This window comes from Salmo salar, chromosome 05 (genome assembly GCF_965601325.2).
Source record: "Salmo salar chromosome 05, fSalSal1, whole genome shotgun sequence".
Classification (NCBI taxonomy): Eukaryota; Metazoa; Chordata; class Actinopteri; order Salmoniformes; family Salmonidae; genus Salmo; species Salmo salar.
The window spans coordinates 40,336,001-40,356,713 of NC_138295.1; the positions used below are offsets into that span (position 1 = coordinate 40,336,001).

The window sequence follows — 20,713 nt, forward strand, 5'->3', positions numbered from 1 at the left end:
GTTAAGGGGGGGGGGGGTTGGGACAGGAGGGCGGGCGGGCGGGCGGGTGGGTGGCAGACGGGGCTGCTGGGTAGGGTTTGGAACATTGTGACATTTCCCAGCAATGCCACGAACAGCTAGAGCCGAGGAAAGGGCTGGGCTCACTTCACAAGGAGTGTGTCTGTGTGTGTTTGTTTTCTGTGTGTGTGTGTGTGTGTGTGTGTGTGTGTGTGTGTGTGTGTGTGTGTGTGTGTGTGTGTGTGGTGTGTGTGTGTGCGCGCCTGCCTGCCTGCGTGCGTGCATGTATGTGTGTGTGTGTGGGAGAGGCCGAAAGGCGATTCTACAAAGCCTTGAGGGCCTTCATGTGATGTACTGTAAATACCTGGTGAAAGACCCCCCCCTCCCCCTCTCTCTCTCTCTCTCTCTCCCTCTCTCTCTCTCTCTCTCTCTCTCTCTCTCACACACACACACACACACAGACACACATACAGGTGCAGTGTCTCTGTTAGTATTGTGAGGACCTCCAGGTGCTATTGGACTGTTTTTACCTGCATGCACCCACACTGGCCCAGATATACAGTATCTCACCCTATCCATTTATCTCTCTCTCTCTCTCTCTCTCTCTCTCTCTCTCGCCCTCCCATTTTTCTAACTTTCTCTGCCTGCTCTGTCTCTCTCCATATCATACAACCCCATATTTCTCTCTCTCACTTTCTCTCTCTTTTTTGCCACACCGCAGGCGGTAATGAGTTGACAGCCCAATCCTATAACGGATAATGAAGCTGGATGTAACATAGGTGCATTAACTCACTGTGTGAGAGGAGAAAGGAGAGCGACCAGACCACACTACACAGGCAGAGGTCACAATACACAAATGTAAAACAAAGCTCAAACATGGAACTGACTTTTCTTTTCTTCTCTTTTCGTGTACTTTACTTAATTTCCAAAACGTTTTAAAAGTTAAGATGGGGCAAGGTTCTGTATACCACAATGAAAGAGGATGCCTAAAGACTGGACATGAAACGTAAGATGCTTTATATTTGCCTTCAGTTGTGCTTTATCATTCCCCTCCCGACCTTAGTCTTTTAGTTCCGTCTGCCGCCACGCAAGGCGATGTTGCACCACTGCTTATTCTGACTCCGGACGCTCACTGGATATTCAAAGTTTATGCAAGATTTTCAGAATGGTGCACAGTGTTGGCGGCGTGACCAGTGAAACGTGCACTCCAAACATAATTGATTCGGGAGAATAGTTTAAAGTTACAAAACAACTTTTCCACTATTAAATTACTCTTTCTCGGGTGGAAGGGGAAAGGTTGGTCATTTTCTCAGACTTTCCTCTCATTTATTTAAGCTGTCATGAACTGTCAATCAGTCGCAGCACGCCCAATGTTTTCAGAACTATCCTTATCTACCTCGCGCCTCTGCGTGAGTACAGTCAGAGAAATGTGTGGGCGCGTGTGTATGTGTATGTAGAGTCGGGGAGTTGTCAGAGCGCAGAGGCAAGGAGCAGGAGCGAGAGAGAGAGAGAAAGAGAGTGTGTGTGAGCGAGTGAGATTGAGAAAGCGAGAGAGAGACAGAGAGAGGGAGGAGTGAGCGAGAGAGAGAGAGCGTTCTCTCCGGGTGCACTTGGCAGTTAGTTGCGGGCTGCTGTGCTGTTGCTGTCGTGGCGGTGTGGCTAGTCGCGGGGAACTTTAGCACACTGGAGCCCGAAGTCCCACTCTCTCACCTGCGCAGTTCGGAGCTGCCATGGGTCTCGCGCCTGGATTGACTATCTTAATCATTCTGTCGGCCTTTCTGCACACGAGTGGCCTATATATCGCCAGTAGCGTAGGTACGTAAACGTGGGACTGTTTATGTTTACAATATTTTGCTGTTTCCATACGCTGGGGGTCAATTGGGTAGACGCAACCTTCTGCGCGCCCAACATAGTAGCCAGGGCTGTAGGCTGCAGCTACTGTATATACACACCCTAAAAACGTCCCTTTTCAACTTTGGTTTAGTGGATGGATCAAGGTTAGTGGATCAAGGTTCCCGATACTTTCCCCGAAGATTGTTCTCTCTCTGTGCTGTGTCAGGGCAGGCAGTGTTGTTAAGTGTGCGTTTCTCTCTCTCCTCTCCTCATCCCGCTCCTTGACGCGGTTTAGCATTTCGGACAGTCAGGGCAGGGGAATTCACTTTGGCTGTGTTAGGATGCAAGGATAGGTTTGTTGTCGGCGTTTGCCATGGAGTAACCTTATGTGATTAGGTGGAGATAGAAGCTATCGATTTGGTCACAAGAAGGGAAGGGTCGGATGTTTTCGATTAGAAATGAACATCTCATCTCCGTTACATTAGAGAATAACAATAGTCCTAATAATAATAATAACAATAAACATTGCAGAATAATAACATTACGCTCAGTATCGATATCTCACTCATGTGTTGCAGAAAACTTTTATTTAGCGACCATGGGGAAATGATATAGCCTATCAAAACATGTTGGGCTCTGTCATCATGGAATCAGACATGGAATCAGATTGATAAAATCTTGCAGGAATCAAGTATGTGGTGCACCTCACCCTCGCCTGCTTATTTGCACCGCTATTAAATCATGATCTCGGTTACACTCATTACAGCCCAGTGATGAAAACAAAACACCATAATATGTGTTATCTGTGTAAAAGATATCTGTTTAGATAATAATAATGCAAGTGATATTGAGAAGGACAGCGGAGAGTCGTTAGTGTCACTGATGTGATCTAGTGCTGTGGCTTTGAGTAGAGAGTAGTGATATGTGGTCGAGGCGCAGCGTTCTGTCACTAGCGCCCCGGAGGGAGCATCTCTCTCACGCGTCTAAAAGCTGCCTCCGAGGGAGGTGTCACTGTCAGTGTCACAGTTATATTGCAGTGCGTCGCCAAGAAAACGGCCTACAGTGCATTAAGACCTGATTATGGGGAAGTAATAATGATGGTGATGCAATAGGCTAAAATACATTATATTAATTAGGCTGCATGTCTCTCCAAATGTTAACTCCATTGTAACCAGACTTCCCACAGCAAAACAAGCTGAAATTAACTACTCTCATCTGCTTGCTCTGCTCTCATATTTAGCCTCACATTTAAATGTCTTACCATTTTCTTTTCAGGACAACCATGGCTACAAGTGGAATATAAAAATGTACATAAACAGTTGCATTCATGAGTTTTATTGACAAAGGTCAATAAAAAATTTGGTCAGCCAATCAAAAACCTGATAAAAAAAATGAATGTATAAGAATGCTGAAAGTATGGATATTGTTTGCTCATTGGGAAATGAATATCCTACTAGTCAGTGTCAACTTAGAGTTTGTGACAGCAACTATGTGAACTTATTACAGTATTATAGACACTATGTCCTGGGATTTCCTATGATCTTCTATGTAGAACCCCTTACCTTTGACTCTTGTGTGACTTGTGAGTGTCATAGAGCAAACCGCACACAGCCCATCAAGGGCGTGGGGTTGCATCTGGGTTCAGGGGTGGGGTGTGTATGTTTGTGTGTCTCTGTGTTGGATAGGCTTATCTGTTTGAAGTCCATGCATATTTTCTCTGTGATCAAGAAGGGATGCCATTAACAACGGAACATGACATCTCTAACATAGCCCCTCCCCTTTCCCCTAATTCTCTTTCCCAACTCTACCTATCTCTCTCTGTCTACTTTTCTTATTCTCTCTCATTCCTGCCCTTTCCTATCCTCCTCATCTCTCCCTTCTCCATCCCTTCCTCATCTCCCCCTTATCCTCCCTCTGCATTCCTCTCTCACCTCTTCTCTCCTTCTTCTCCTCTCCCATCCTATCTCTCCCACTAACCTCTCTCCTCCTCTTCTCTCTTCTCCTCTGCTCTCCCTCACCACCATCCACCTATCCCCTATCCTTCTCCCTCTCTCCCTCCCCCTCTCCCCACCTCCAACTGTCCCACTTGTCCCTCTCCACCCTCTCCTCCCACCACCCTTTTCTCCCTCATTCCCTATCCACTTGTCCCTCTCCCATCTCTCCCCTCCTCCAACCTTCAGACTCCCTGCAGCATGTCCTGGGGGAGTATGGACTGGTGAGGCCCGTGAGCGTGGACGCAGACGGCCGCTTCCTGTCCCACGCCGTGTCGGCCGGCCGGCCGGGGGTGGGGGCGGGGCAGCCCCATAGGCGCCGGAGGAGGGAGACCGGAGAGAACGGGGGAGGAGGAGGAGATGAAGAAAGAGAGGAAATGTACGAGGAGGATGGAGGGCCCCGAGACAGACAGCTTTACTACAACGTCACCGTCTTCGGCCGGGAGTTCCACCTGCGTCTGCGGCACAATGCGCGACTGGTGGCCCCCGGAGCCAAGATGGAGTGGCACGACGATGACGACAGCAACGGGACAGCCACGCGCTCCGAGCCACTGCAGGGAGACTGTTTCTACGTGGGTGACGTCACAGACACGCCCGGAGCCACCGTAGCAATCAGCAATTGCGACGGCCTGGTGAGTTTGGGTTGTTTGGGTTACTGTAGAGAATGTCTTTGTCCGCTGTGAACAGTGCCCATCTAACTGTCTCTTAGCACTGTTTCACTTCTGTACTGGGTTTGACATTCGTCCCGCTCAAGTTTACTGCGCTGTATAGAATTTCCTGTGAGGTTCTTATTGCTGATTTGTGGCGCTTTATCGAGCTCTGTGCTTTATGAAAATCTAGCTCATTTGACTGGATGCATTGTATTGGTGATGTTTCTGTTTTTCAAATCTGTTTTTGTCTGTTCGGGACCGTGTAAGGATGTTTCTCTCAATTTAGATGGCCTGGAAGGCCTGTGGAGTGAGGTTATGAGTCGCCATTCCTATCCCAATCTTTAGATTGTGTGTGCTTATGTGTCAACAACTGCGAGCGAGAGAGAGAGAGAGAGAGAGAGAGTGAGAGGAGCCATGTCCGAGTTTCCATAGGAACGCCCAGTGCGTAGACAGAGAGAGAGACAGAGAGAGGAAGAGAGAGAGCTAGAGCGAGAGAGAGAGATGGAGAGAGAAGGAGGGAAACACTGAGAGACAGAGACAGACAGAAACAGACACACAGAGAGCGAGAGAGAGAGAGGGGAAAGAGAAAGAACTCTACTGTGTAACCCCTTGACTTGTCTCTGGTGACTCAGCATGCTTCCTGGTTGACCCCAGGGTTCAGAGGTCATGGAGGGGTCATGTTGCTATTTTGTTGATGCTCCACCGTGAGGCCCGCGCGACATGTGTAGTAGCTGAGTTGTGTCACCTCTCTCAGTCGAAGTCAGAGAGAGGTGACACAGTAGTCTGAAGTTTGTTATACAGATGTCATTTGATATATTGAAAGAGGCTATGTGATTTGCTTGAGTGTGTTTATTGAAATGATCAAATCAAAAGATTAAGAGTTAGTTGTATTTCTGTTGTCAATGCAATGTTAGGTAGGTATTTTGAAGACTAAATCGACTGAGCGATGAGTTTGAAATCTCATGCATGGATATTTGGTCTGTGTGTTTGTCTCGGGGGGTGGAGGAGAGGGAGGCCCCAATGACCTGCATTTTTTTGTCTCTGTGGGACTGTGTATGTGTGTTTGACCTGCCTGCGGAGAAGAGAGGATGAGAAGAGGAGGACAGGACCCCTCTCCTTAGGGAGTAAGAAGAGGAGAAGGGAGGGAAAGAAGGGAGGAGAGGATGTTCCTTCATTAGACCATTGTTCATTAGTCGACAGCCAACAACTGGAGCCGTTTAGAGCTGAGTACACTGGGGACCCTTTGACCAGCTGAGAGAGCAGGCACCCAGCCAGCAGCCACACAGCAGCCAGACAGCCAGCCAGTAGCCAGCCAATATACTGCCAGCATGGGCACAAGGGGCAGGCCCTACACCACCTCTCCGCTCTGCTCTGGCCTGCCCCCAGCTCACTGCCTGGCCACTAGCCACAATCCAGAGAGAGGGAAAGGGAGAGAGAAAAAGAGAGAAAGGGAGAGTGAGGAGATGGGAATGAAGGGAGTGGCAGAGAGGAGAGGGGTGAAGGAAAAGACAGGGACAGAGAAAAAGAGACAGAAGGGGAGCAAAAGCAGAGTGTAGAGAAACCAAGAGAGAGACAGGGAGAGAGAGAGAATGAAAGCAAGGGTGGTGTGGAAAAATGAATGGTCTTTGAGGTGAATTGGTTTCTTGTGAAGAAAGAGTATGTGATCAACTGGTGAGGTCTTGTTGAGTAGTTGAGGAGAGGCAGCACAGTGGGGAAAAGGGCGTTGGAGATGGTGGTCATGTGGTGGTGGGGTAAAGGAAAATTAAATTACAGCATGACTGTAGTATGCCCCCTCCCTCAGACTCCCCCACATGTGGGAGAGAATTAGTTTTAGTGGAAGAATTTCAGTACAGAAATCATAACCTAAACTTACCTAACCTAGCCTCTTGGAATATTTTATACGTGTGTGTGTGTGTGTGTGTTTGTGTGTGTGTGTGTGTGTGTGTGTGTGTGTGTGTGTGTGTGTGTGTGTGTGTGTGTGTGTGTGTGTGTGTGTGTGTGTGTGTGTGTGTGTGTGTGTGTGTGTTTATAAACCTCGTCCCACTAATGGCTTCCCCCCTGGCCTAGCATACTCGGTCAAAGCTACAGAAGCTGTTCAAAGTGTGTGTGTGTCATTCTCTGCTCTCCTGTATGCATTAGAAAGACAGCCAGGCTGGAGAAAGAGAGAGAGTGTGTGTGTGTGTGTGTGTGTGTTTGGGGATTTTTCCGTAGCAGAGGGAGAGAGAGAGAGCAAAAGATAGAAAGAGAGAGAGAGAGAGAGAGAGAGAGAGCGATGTGTGGAATGTACAGTAGTGTGTGTTAGCCTAGAGGAGAAAAGAGGAAAGGTAGTTCCTGCTGTTCTTCTGTTTCCTGCCACCACTGTCCTCCTCCTCCTATCCCAGACCACAGACAGAGAGATGTGGATAGGGGGAGGAGGAAGAGAAAGAGGAGGGAAAGGGAGAGAGAGAGAGAGAGGAGGGAGGGAGGGAAATGGAAAGGGAGCGAGAGAAGGAGAGATAAACAGAGCGAGAAAGAGATCTGTATAAACTTGAACTGATTGCCTGATCCCAACACATGGACTGTACTTAAACCTGTTGGGGGTAGGGGGCAGTATTGACACGGCCGGATAAAAAACGTACCCGATTTAATCTGGTTACTACTCCTGCCCAGTAACTAGAATATGCATATAATTATTGGCTTTGGATAGAAAACACCCTAAAGTTTCTAAAACTGTTTGAATGGTGTCTGTTAGTATAACAGAACTCATATGGCAGGCAAAAATCTGAGAGGATTCTATATGGGAAGTGGCCTGTCTGACAAGTTGTTGTTCATCTGGGCTCTTTTTATTGAAGACTGAGGATCTTTGCTCTAACGTGACACTTCCTACGGCTCCCATAGGCTCTCAGAGCCCGGGAAAAAGCTGAACGATATCGAGGCAGCCTCTGGCTGAAACACTTTATCGCTTTTGGCAAGTGGCCGATCAGAGTACTATGGGCTTAGGCGCGTGCCCGAGTCGACCCCATGCTTTATTTTGTTTCGTCGGTTTACCTAAATGCAGATTCCCGGTCGGAATATTATCGCTTTTTTACGAGAAAAATTGCATAAAAATGGATTTTAAACAGCGGTTGACATGCTTCGAAGTACGGTAATGGAATATTTAGAATTCTTTTGTCACGAAATGCGCCATGCTCGTAACCCTTATTTACCCTTTCGGATAGTGTCTTGAACGCACGAACAAAACGCCGCTATTTGGATATAACTATGGATTATTTTGAACCAAACCAACATTTGTTATTGAAGTAGAAGTCCTGGGAGTGCATTCTGACGAAGAACACCAAAGGTAATAACATTTTTCTTATAGTAAATCTGACTTTGGTGAGTGCTAAACTTGCTGGGTGTCTAAATAGCTAGCCCTGTGATGCCGGGCTATCTACTGAGAATATTGCAAAATGTGCTTTCACTGTAAAGCTATTTTAAAATCGGACATATCGAGTGCATAGAGGAGTTCTGTATCTATAATTCTTAAAATAATTGTTATGCTTTTTGTGAACGTTTATCGTGAGTAATTTAGTAAATTCACCGGAAGTTTGCGGGGGGTATGCTAGTTCTGAACGTCACATGCTAATGTAAAAAGCTGGTTTTTGATATAAATATGAACTTGATTGCACAAAACATGCATGTATTGTATAACATAATGTCCTGGGTGTGTCATCTGATGAAGATCATCAAAGGTTAGTGCTGCATTTAGCTGTCTTCTGGGTTTTTGTGACATTATATGCTAGCTTGAATAATGGGTGTCTGATTATTTCTGGCTGGGTACTCTGCTGACATAATCTAATGTTTTGCTTTTGTTGTAAAGCCTTTTTGAAATCGGACAGTGTGGTTAGATTAACGAGAGTCTTGTCTTTAAAATGGTGTAAAATAGTCATATGTTTGAGAAATTGAAGTAATAGCATTTCTAAGGTATTTGAATAACGCGCCACAGGATTCCACTGGCTGTTACGTAGGTGGGACGATTTCGTCCCGCCGGCCCTAGAGAAGATAAATATGTTTTGTACTGTAAACTATTAAACAAAATAGCAGTCTTCATAAAGACATAAATTCTCAGCCATCTAAACTTACATTCCAGATGGACCAGGCTTGAGATAATCAGAGGGTGCAGCCAAATGATAGGGCGGCATTGTGTTGCCGTGAGAACATAGAGTCAGACAGGTATACAGGTATGGATTCAGCCAATAGGAAGGCCCGGAGAGGGAGTGAGAGAGTACTTCATTGGCTGGAACTGGAAGCTGGGCAGAGAGCATAAAATCACATATAGAACTGATGATTTATGGGATCTCTATGGGTCCCAGGCCTTTCTCTAATGTACGTCTCAATCTAACAATCAGACAGACAGAAAGACAGATTGACAAAGGGATGGACGGGTGGTGGATGGCAGACCTGTTATCATCCCTGCTAACCTTTAGCAACAGGTGGGAGAACACCTGGACAGCAGAGACATGTATTACACCCACACACACAAACACAAGTCGCCCCCCCCCCCCCCACACACACACACACACAAGCACACCCGCACACACACACAAGCACACACACACACACACACACACACACACACACACACACACACACACACACACACACACACACACACACACACACACACACACACACACACACACACACACACACACACACACACACATAATGTCACACACTGTCTCCAGCATATGGCAGATACATGCATGGTGAAACAAGTGTTGAGCTCAATTCAGAATAAATTTGAGAATGCCTCAAATTCTAATTCAATTGTTGAATTGGAATTTAATTTGAAGTAGTCAACAGGTTGTGATGACTTGAGTTAATTATAGTGAGAGCATGTATTTGCTGAATGAATATATAGTGCAATGAATGATTTATTTGGCCACTTTTGTGTAAGGTTTTGCCAAAAGAGTTTTGAATATTGAAACGTGTGGAAACAGGTGAATAGTGTTTACGCTTATGGGAAATGTGTGTGTGTTTTTGGGAAGGACGTAAGACTATGGGTTTTTGTGCTACAGGAACCAGTTTTTGTGTTTAAGCAATCGAGAAAAACTGTAAAGGGAATAGAATTGAATTCAGTGAAATTAAATGAAATTCAATTGCTTCTTCTATTCTATATTAGGTGTAGTCTATAGAAATATACAGGTAACAGCCAAAATAAAGGAAACACCAACATAAAGTGTCTTAATAGGGTGTTGGGCCACCACGAGCCAGAACAGCTTCAATGCACCTTGGCATACATTCTTCAAGGAGGGACGCGACACCATTCTTCCATGAAAAATTCAATAATTTTATGTTTTGTTGATGGAGGTGGAAAACTGTCTCAGGCGCCGTTACAGAATCTCCCATAGGTTTTCCATTCGGTTGAGATCTGGTGACTGAGAGGGCCAATGCATATGGTTTAAATCATTTCCATGCTCATCAAACCATTCAGTTACCGCTCGTGCCTTGTGGCTGGGTCCATTGTCATCCTATGGGGGCATAGCCATGGTAGCAAATATAATGGCCTGCCCAGCATTTTTATACAGTACATGATGGGATGTTAATTGCTTAATTTACTCAGGAACCAGACCTGTGTGGAAGAACCTGCTTTCAATATACTTTGTATCCCTCATTTGTGACTTGTCTCAGGAAACTCGGCATATGTCGTGCGTCACTACTTCACAGGAGCGCCATTTGAGCGTAATCATATTTAAAAAAAAACATATGCATAACCATGGTAGCAATTGAAAGAGAACCGTTTGGAGATTATGGGTAAATTATTGGACCAAAGGTGAGGACACATGAGTTCACCTGACACAAGACTGAATCCAAACATTACCCTGTTGAAATGATGTGCATTTTACATTTACTGTACTTTTCACAGCATTTGTCCATAACGTAATTTGAAAATACTCTGGATACATTCAGTAACACAATAAGAATATTCATTGACATTTTGGAGTATGTGCAAGATATGAAAAAAAACTATTACAAGGGCTTGAGTGAGAGGTCTAACATGTGTCTCAAAGTGGCCACACACCTCTCCAAACTGTGCACAGTTCCTAAATAATTTCAATGCCTTCAACTATAAGGTGCTTTTTTTGTTAGCTCTCTTAGCTTTGCCATTGAGGGACTGAAGCAAGCACACTTGTAGTTTTTTGTACGGGAACACAGCCCTCTGTCCCCACCATCACACAATTACTGTTGTTGTTTATGCAATCTAAAAATGTTCCATCATTTGAAGGCTTAGTCTATTGCCAGCATGGATAGCTTCAGTACGTTATAAAATATGATCTTACAGGGTTAGTCTTTCAAACGGAACTTCAGACAAAGAGATTGTAATTTTTATGCGCATAGAATGGAGTCATGAGTCAAGTGTGTGTTCCGTGACTAATTTTCTTCACTATATGACAAACATTCTGTTCAGGACAACCCAGGGTATAACGCATGTCATCTTTGTAACTGTGGATCAAACATATTGATCATAAATGTTGATACTGTAAATAACATGAGTTTTCAAATATGGAAATAGAAGTGCACATTTGGACTCATGGGTGTGTGGTTTGCTTGTATGACATCAAAGTGGTATTTATATATTATAATCTTCAACGACTCATCTTTCAGAACACATTGCCCTGAGTCAGGCAGCAACAAATGTGCAAACGTAGCCCAATTTGCTGGAGGGATGGGGGCATCTTCTTGTCGCGCTCGGTTCTCAAGTTTATAACTGCTGTCAGTCAAAACCAATGCAGTGCTGTGAAGCAGAGCACCTACAGTGAGGAAAAAAAATATTTGATCCCCTGCTGATTTTGTACGTTTGCCCACTGACAAAGAAATGATCAGTCTATAATTTTAATGGTACCTGTATAAAAGACACCTGTCAACAGAAGCAATCAATCAATCAATCAGATTCCAAACTCTCCACCATGGCCAAGACCAAAGAGCTCTCCAAGGATGTCAGGGACAAGATTGTAGACCTACACAAGGCTGGAATGGGCTACAAGACCATCGACAAGTAGCTTGGTGAGAAGGTGACAACAGTTGGTGCGATTATTCGCAAATGGAAGAAACACAAAAGAACTGTCAATCTCCCTCGGCCTGGGGCTCTCACCTCGTGGAGTTGCAATGATCATGAGAACGGTGAGGAATCAGCCCAGAACTACACGGGAGGATCTTGTCAATGATCTCAAGGCAGCTGAGACCATAGTCACCAAGAAAACAATTGGTAACACACTACGCCGTGAAGGACTGAAATCCTGCAGCACCCGCAAGGTCCCCCTGCTCAAGAAAGCACATATACATGCCCGTCTGAAGTTTGCCAATGAACATCTGAATGATTCAGAGGACAACTGGGTGAAAGTGTTGTGGTCAGATGAGAACAAAATGGAGCTCTTTGGCATCAACTCAACTCGCCGTGTTTGGAGGAGGAGGAATCCTGCCTATGACCCGAAGAACATCATCCCCACCGTCAAACATGGAGGTGGAAACATTATGCTTTAGGGGTGTTTTTCTGCTAAGGGGACAGGACAACTTCACAACATCAAAGGGACGATGGACGGGGCCATGTACCGTCAAATCTTGGGTGAGAACCTCCTTCCCTCATCCAGGGCATTGAAAATGGGTCGTGGATGGGTATTCCAGCATGACAATGACCCAAAACACACGGCCAAGGCAACAAAGGAGTGGCTCAAGAAGAAGCACATTAAGATCCTGGAGTGGCCTAGCCAGTCTCCAGACCTTAATCCCATAGAAAATCTGTGGAGGGAGCTGAAGGTTCGAGTTGCCAAACGTCAGCCTCGAAACCTTAATGACTTGGAGAAGATCTGCATAGAGGAGTGGGACAAAATCCCCCCTTGAGATGTGTGCAAACCTGGTGGCTAACTACAACAAACGTCTGACCTCTGTGATTGCCAACAAGGGCTTTGCCACCAAGTACTAAGTCATGTTTTGCAGAGGGGTCAAATACTTATTTTCCTCATTAAAATGCAAATCCATTTATAACATTTTTGACATGCGTTTTCTGGATTTTTTTGTTGTTATTCTGTCTCTCACTGTTCAAATAAACCTACCATTAAAAGTATAGACTGATTATTTCTTTGTCAGTGGGCAAACGTACAAAATCAGCAGGGGATCAAATACTTTTTCCCCTCACTGTAAGTTCCTATTAAGGCGCTTGTCAATGACACGGGATGACAGTGTCTGTGAGTGGAAAGGGCTACAATTAATTATAGAGGAAAACAAAACCTGTATGTGGATATTCTTAGTAGAGGTCGACCGATTAATCGGCATGGCTGATTAATTAGGGCCGATTTCAATTTTTCATAACAATCGGTAATCAGCATTTTTGGGCGCCGATTATGGCCGATTACATTGCATTCCATGGCAGGCTGACCACCTGTTATGCGAGTGCAGCAAGGAGCCAAGGTAAGTTGCTTGCTAGCATTACATTTATCTTATAAAAAACATTCAATCTTCACACAATCACTAGTTAACTACACTTGGTTTATGATATTACTAGGTTAATGAGCTTGTCCTGCATTGCATATAATCAATGCGGTGCCTGTTAATTTATCATCGAATCACAGCGTACTTTGCCAAACGGGGGATGATTTAACAAAAGTGCATTCACGAAAAAGCACAATCGTTACATGAATGTACCTAACCATAAACATCAATGCCTTTCTTAAAATCAATACACAGAAGTATATATTTTTAAACCTGCACATTTAGTTAAAATAAATGCTTGTTAGCAGGCAATATTAACTAGGGAAACTGTCACTTCTCTTGCGTTCATTGCACACAGAGTCAGGGTATATGCAACAGCGAACTAATTTGCCAAAATTTTACATAAATATGACATAACATTGAAGGTTGTGCAATGTAACAGCAATATTTAGACTTACGGTTGCCGCCCGTTCTATAAAATACGGAACAGTTCCGTATTTCACTGAAAGAATAAACGTTTTGTTTTCAAATTATAGTTTCCAGATTTGACCATATTAATGACTAACGGCTCGTATTTCTGTGTTTATTATATTATAATTAAGTCAATGAGTTGATAGAGCAGTCTGACTGAGCGGTGGTAGGCGGCAGCAGGCTCGTAAGCATTCATTCAAACTTTACTGCGTTTGCCAGCAAATCTTAGCAATGCTTGCTTGACAGTGCTGTTTATGACTTCAAGTCTATCAACTCCTGAGATTAGGCTGGCAATACTAAAGTGCCTATTAGAACATCCAATAGTCAAAGGTACTGTTGAAGTCGGAAGTTTACATTCACTTAGGTTGGAATCATTAAAACTAGTTTTTCAACCACTCCACAAATTTCTTGCTAACAAACTACAGTTTTGGCAAGTCGGTTAGGACATCTACTTTGTGCATGATGCAAGTAATTTTTCCAAAAATTGTTTACAGACAGATTATTTCACTTATAATTCACTGTATCACAATTCCAGTGGGTCAGAAGTTTACATACACTTAGTTGACTGTGCCTTTAAACAGCTTGGAAAATTCCAGAAAATGATGTCATGGCTTTAGAGGCTTCTGATAGGCTAATTGACATCATTTGAGTCAATTGGAGGTGTTCCTGTGGATGTATTTCAAGGCAAACCTTCAATCTCAGTGCCTCTTTGCTTGACATCATGGGAAAATCTAAAGAAATCAGCCAAGACCTCAGAAAAAACAACAAGTCTGGTTCATCCTTGGGAGGAATTTCCAAAAGCCTGAAGGCACCACGTTCATCTGTACAAACAATAGTACGCAAGTATAAACACCATGGGACCACACAGCCGTTATACCGCTCAGGAAGGAGACGCGTTCTGTCTCCTAGAGATGAACATACTTTGGTGTGAAAAGTGCAAATCAATCCCAGAACAGCAAAGGACCTTGTGAAGATGCTGGAGGAAACAGGTACAAAAGTATCTATAGCCACAGTAACGAGTCCTATATCAACATAACCTTAAAGGCCGCTCAGCAAGGAAGAAGCCACTGTTCCAAAACCACCATAAAAAAGCCAGACTACGGTTTGCAACTGCACATGGGGACAAAGATCGTACTTTTTGGAGAAATGTCCTCTGGTCTGATGAAACAAAAATGGAACTGTTTGGCCATAATGACCATCGTTATGTTTGGAGGAAAAAGGGGGAGGCTTGCAAGCCGAAGAACACCATCCCAACCGTGAAGCAAGGGGATGGCAGCATCATGTTTTTGGGGTCCTTTGCTGCAGGAGGGACTAGTGCACTTCACAAAATAGATGGCATCATGCGGGAGGAAAATTAGATGGATATATTGAAGCAACATCTCAAGACATCAGTCAGGAGGTTAAAGCTTGGTCGCAAATGGGTCTTCCAAATGGACAATGACCCCAAGCATACTTCCAAATTTTGGAAAAATGCCTTAAGGACAACAAAGTCAATGAATTGGCGTGGCTATCACAAAGCCCTGACCTCAATCCAATAGAAAATTTGTGGGCAGACCTGAAAAAGCGTGTGCGAGCAAGGAGGCCTACAAACCTGACTCAGTTACACCAGCTCTGTCAGGAGGAATGGGACAAAATTCACCCAACCTATTGTGGGAAGCTTGTGGAAGGCTACCCGAAACGTTTGACCCAAGTTACCTTCTCTAGGGTATGTGGGACGGTAGTGTCCCACCTGGCCAACATCCAGTGAAGTTGCAGAGCGCCAATTTCAAAAACAGAATTACTCATTATAAAAATTCATAAAACATACCAGTGTTATACATCGGCTGAAAGATTAACTTCTTGTTAATCCAACCGCTGTGTCAGATTTCAAAAAGGCTTTACGGCGAAAGCATACAATGCGATTATCTGAGAACAGCGCCCAGCAGACAAATCATTACAAACAGTTACCAGCCAAGTAGAGGAGTTACAAAAGTCAGAAACAGCGATAAAATGAATCACTTACTTTTGATGATCTTCATATGGTTGCACTCACAAGACTCCCAGTTTCACAATAAATGTTCGTTTTGTTCGATAAAGTCCCTCTTTATATCCAAAAACCTCAGTTTTGTTGGCACATTTTGTTCAGTAATCCACAGGCTCAACGGCAGTCTCAACAGGCAAACGAAAAATCCGAAAAGTGTCAGTAACGTTCGTAGAAACTAGTCAAACGATGTTTCTAATCAAAACTCAGGTTGTTTTTAGTCATAATAATCAATAATATTTCAACCGGACAATAGCTTCGTCAATATAAAAGGAAAACAAGAAAGGCGCGCTCTCGGTCGTGCACAGAAACAGGTTCTGGGGACTTTCCCAGATCACTCATTCAGATTGGTCTTACTCCCTCATTTTTCAGAATACAAGCCTGAAACAATTTCTAAAGACTGTTGACATCTAGTGGAAGCCATAGGAAGTGCAATTTCCGTTCTAAGTCATTGGAATCTGTATAGGCAGTCAATTGAAAACTACAAACATAAAAAAAAATTCCGCTTCCTGGATGGATTTTTGTCAGGTTTTCGCCTGCCATATCAGTTCTGTTATACTCACAGACATTATTTTAACAGCTTTGGAAACTTTGGAGTGTTTTCTATCCAAATCACCAATTACCAATTATATGCATATGCATGTCCTAGCTTCTGGGCCTGAGAAACAGGCAGTTTACTTTGGGCACGCTTTTCATCTGGAGGTGAAAATAGTGCCCCCTACCCTAGTGAGGTTAATCAATTTAAAGGCGATGCTACCAAATACTAATTGAGTGTATGTAAACTTCTGACCCACTGGGAATGTGATGAAAGAAATAAAAGCTGAAAGAAATAATTCTCTCTACTATTATTCTGACACTTCACATTCTTAAAATAAAGTGGTGATCCTAACTGACCTAAGACAGGGAATTGTTACTGGGATTAAATGTCAGGAATTGTGAAAAACTGAGTTTAAATGTATTTGGCTAATGTGTATGTAAACTTCAAACATCAACTTTATATGAAATACTATATATAGAGAGAAATAGTCGACGCGTCATAATTCCTAATTCCTACTACAACCTAAAACTTCTTAACTGGGAATATTGAAGAACTGGGATATTGAACCACCAGCTTTCATATGTTCTCATGTTCTGAGCGAGGAACTTAAACGTTAGCTTTTTTACATGGCACATATTGCACTTTTACTTTCTTCTCCAACACTGTGTTTTTGCATTATTTAAACCAAATTGAGCATATTTTGTTATTTATTTAAGACTAAATAGATTTTATTTATGTATTATATTAAGTTCAAATAAGTGTTCATTGTTCATTCAGTTTTGTTGTAATTGTCATTATTGCAAATAATAATAATAATCGGTATCGGTATCGGCGTTGAAAAATCATAATCGGTCGACCTCTAATTCTTAGTTATTATATTTCCTTAATCACTTCAATTCTGTTCAATATGGGGAAAATACTACATTTCCCAGCGTGCATTAGTTTAACCTTCAAGTTGTTCCTCAAGTTGCCAGAGGCCTTCATAAAGAAGCCCAAAAAATGAAATGGTTGACGCCTGCACATGCGGAGTTCGGCGCGAGACGACCATTAGACCCGATTACGTATTTCTGTGAATGCGCTTAGCTAGCGAACGTCGCCATGACATCACCTACACGTTTGATCTGGGATTTCTATTGGAGACGTAGTTTTAGCCTATTTTCATACTCTTATGTCTTTGACTAAGATTTCCAGAGAAACGTATATCCTTTGGTATCTGGAAGTGTGACCTGTCAGATTCAATAAAACTCATGTTCTGTGACTGAGTGGGATTTCTCTGAATTGCACTGAATTAAATTCTACTTCCTGTCATTCAAACTCAAATTCTATATCCTGTGGGGTGTGGCCAATTCAATTCGAATTTCAACTAAATTCCAAAATTCTGAGTTGAGAGATGTATGGTGATCAGAGAGTGTTTCCCTCTCTCTTTAATCTTTTCTCTCCCTCGCCTGTAGTCATGGTTATGAGTGACAGGCGCTGTCTCGGGTTAAACCTGTCATGTTGCCTAGACGCCCCTGCTCTTTTTTAAATCTCTCTCTTTCTGTCTCCCCCTCGTGCCCCCCATCTCGCTCTTCCCCTTCCATCTCTTGTTCTCTCTCCATCTTCCACCTCTGTTTCTCGCTTCTTACCCCCCCCCCCCCCCCCCCACCCCCCCACCCCCACCTTTTCCCTTGGCCACTAGCGGGATAGCTCTCCTAATGATGTTATTAAAAGTACCAGGGAGGAGAGGAGAGGCAGACTGCTTTTGTTTCTCGACACCCACAGATTCAGACCTAGATTACATCCCTCACTCAGAGAGAGAGAGAGAGAGAGAGAGAGAGACAGAGACAGAGACAGAGAAAGAGATGAAGAAAGAGAAAGAGGCAGAGAATGAGACAGAGAACGAGAAAAAGACAGGCAGGCTGACAGACAGACAGACCGACCGATCGGTCCACATGGCTCCTTTAGCAAGCTGTCTTCTCTTGTTTTAGTCCTGTTCTATTCCCTAGTTAAGAGTTGCTCACACAAGTGGGGTTGTAGGTGAAGGGTGTTGCTCTCTTTCTCCTTTCTATGGAGGATGAACTGTTATGCTAGAAGCAGCACAGTGGGTTGTTTATAACATAACGATATGTTAGACACAGGTGTTGCGTTTCATAGCCCGTAGGTTCTGAGGTTGTGTCTGTCTGTGTGTATGTGTGAGTAGGTGTGTTATTAGTGCACAGCATGAGCTGCCAGATGCTCATGTTATTTTGGTATTTGCGTTGAAAATACTATTTTGTAACCGCCTCGGAATTCAGAAACAAGCGCAAAAGCTAAAGGCATTTACAGGTGTTCCAAATGGATGGTTCTAGATCCGATTGGATTTGCCAAGGTCCCAACACATTCATTCACAGTGCTTTCTCACCATTCTTACCAGTTAAATACTATGCCTCTATATGTCTATAAATGCAATCTGCCAGGCCGTCATTCTAAATAAGAGTTTGTTCTAATTTGACCTGTCTTGTAAAATAAAGGTGTGCAGAGACTTTTGCCTGTTTCTCCAGCTTTGCCTTTGCCTCCAGCACCTTCACAAATCAGCTTTGGATGTGCAGTCGATTCTGCCTATTATGGTAAAATAAACGAAATAAATATATAAATGCTTAGCTATGGAGTATTCTACATTCTCCTGGATGGCTGTGCCTATCACGGTCACTCTTGTTGCCGTGTAACAGAGGAGAGATACTCTACACTACAGTTTATACAGAGCTACTGTACTGTACAGTCTTCCCCATCCCGCTTTAGTATCACATGTCAGCTGAGGACTTAATCATCTCAGTTTACAGCCAAGCCAGTCACATCAGGCAGGCATGGCAGTGTTGAGGCTGGGACCTGATGATCACAATAATAAACTCCTACTAAGTTAAAATGACATGGCCATTTACCCCAGACAGCCCTGTAACACATACAGTCATTACATCTAAATTACATAGCCATAGAAAACCATTCAGCCAGCCAAGAAGTGGCGTGCGGTGTGGGGGCTTGGGCCTCTCTTATAGGCCTCTCTATAGTGTGTTTTTCATGTACCCACTGAGCCAGGGTCAGACGATGAGAAGCTCTTCACTGTAATCAGCTGAAATTGAAATGATGACATCAATTACAGAGCATCATCACAGCTGTTATTGACCCCGGTCGTCCCTGAGTGGTGGAGAGAGGAGGGGAGGGAGAGTAGGGTGCGGGAGCACTGAGGCTGGCTGGATACGAATTAGCTAGAAAGAGAGAAAGACTGTGATTGCAGATTCCATCCTGCAGCGTAGCCCACTCAAACACACAATTACTAAATCTAGGGCTAATATCAAGCAGCCAGCCGGTAGGGACGCTCTCACAGAGGTACGTCACTGCTACAGTAACCGGCTCAGAGCACCACCTCTCTCTCTCTCTCTCTCTCTCTCTCTCTCTCTCTCTCTCTCTCTCTCTCTCTCTCTCTCTCTCTCTCTCTCTCTCTCTCTCTCTCTCTCTCTCTCAAGCTGCTTTATTGGCATGATTTGTCAATATTGCCAAAGCAACAACGTATACAATATACATTGTAATAAAATTATAAACAATAACATATAATAATATAAAATATAAAACAATATACTCTCCTCTCTCTCTCTCTCTCTCTCTCTCTCACTTTCTCCCTCTATCTGTCTCTCTCTCTCTCTCTCTCTCTCTCTCTCTCAATTCAATTCAATTCAATTCAATTCAATTCGCTTTATTGGCATGACGTAACAATGTACATACTGCCAAAGCTTATTTTGGATATTTACAATATAAAAATAAATAAAAATGAGAATCACAATTGTCAACGGGACAACAGTAACAACAATAACCAAGGGTCAAAATAACCATACATCTCTCTCTCTCTCTCTCGCTGTCTCTCTCTCTCGCTGTCTCTATGTGATCCCGTCTTCTCCGTATCACTCTCTCTCTCGCTCTCTCTCTCTCTTCCATTCAAAAACTGCTGGCACGGTGTGCTGGGAGAATCTGAGCATGAGGAATAGGGTTCCTCAAAGAAAATGTATCTGTGATGTCACAGTGAGGACAGTGGTGTGATCTGGACATGGAACAATGGAATTTGTATGTGCCATCATAAAGGCCACAAGAAGAACCGTTTTTAATATGTCACAATGAGCACAGAATCTTGCTGAGATGTCTTTGTACTCGCAAACCCTCTGTAGTCTGGAGTTTTCCCAGAGCCCTTTGTGTAGGGTTGTGTTTGTAATCTTCACAAACAGAATACATAAGAGAGGGAGGGAGAGAGGCAGGGAAAGAGCAGAATAAAGAAGGAGGGAATCTCTATGTACCCAACCAGAGCATCAACAATAACAACAACAACAACATTACTGGCACCACCTGCTCATAACACAGTTAGAAAGGAATGCTTGTATAACTCTGGTAGCTCCTATCTCTTTCTCATTGGTCAACAGTGCACTGCTTAACCACTAGTATCTCTTTAGTTGGATAGTATGACAGACATAAACCCTTATTGGCCCCTATCTAGGAAGGCTCCCTCAAGCTGGAGAGCACTGGGGTGGAACAATAGTGCCTTTAGCACAGGGCAAGTGTATATTTTCCGGGGAGTATCGTTAGATCCTTCTCCTTTCCGGTCTCACTAAATAGGGATGGTGGAAGTGCATTTGAAAGTGAGTGTATATTTTGTAAAATGTGTCCTATTTGTTGTTCCCTTTAGTTGGTTGAATGTTTTGGGTATCTGTTTCCTGGGAGTTTGCTGTCTATGTAGCCGTCTGGTCTTTCTGTCTGTCTATCGCTC

General features: G+C 43.7%; 1 protein-coding gene across 2 annotated transcripts in view; it reads left to right on the top strand.

Moving 5' to 3' along the window:
• Positions 1-1,421: 1,421 nt before the first annotated feature.
• The window catches only part of LOC106604833 (A disintegrin and metalloproteinase with thrombospondin motifs 2), a 205,861-nt gene continuing 186,569 nt past the window's right edge, over positions 1,422-20,713 (top strand). For both annotated transcript variants that reach the window (XM_014199880.3, XM_045718244.2), the window contains exons 1-2: positions 1,422-1,812; positions 4,011-4,453. In XM_014199880.3, coding sequence (XP_014055355.1) covers positions 1,728-1,812; positions 4,011-4,453 — 528 coding nt within the window. In that variant the 5' untranslated portion in view covers positions 1,422-1,727. The remainder of the gene's footprint in view (positions 1,813-4,010; positions 4,454-20,713) is intronic.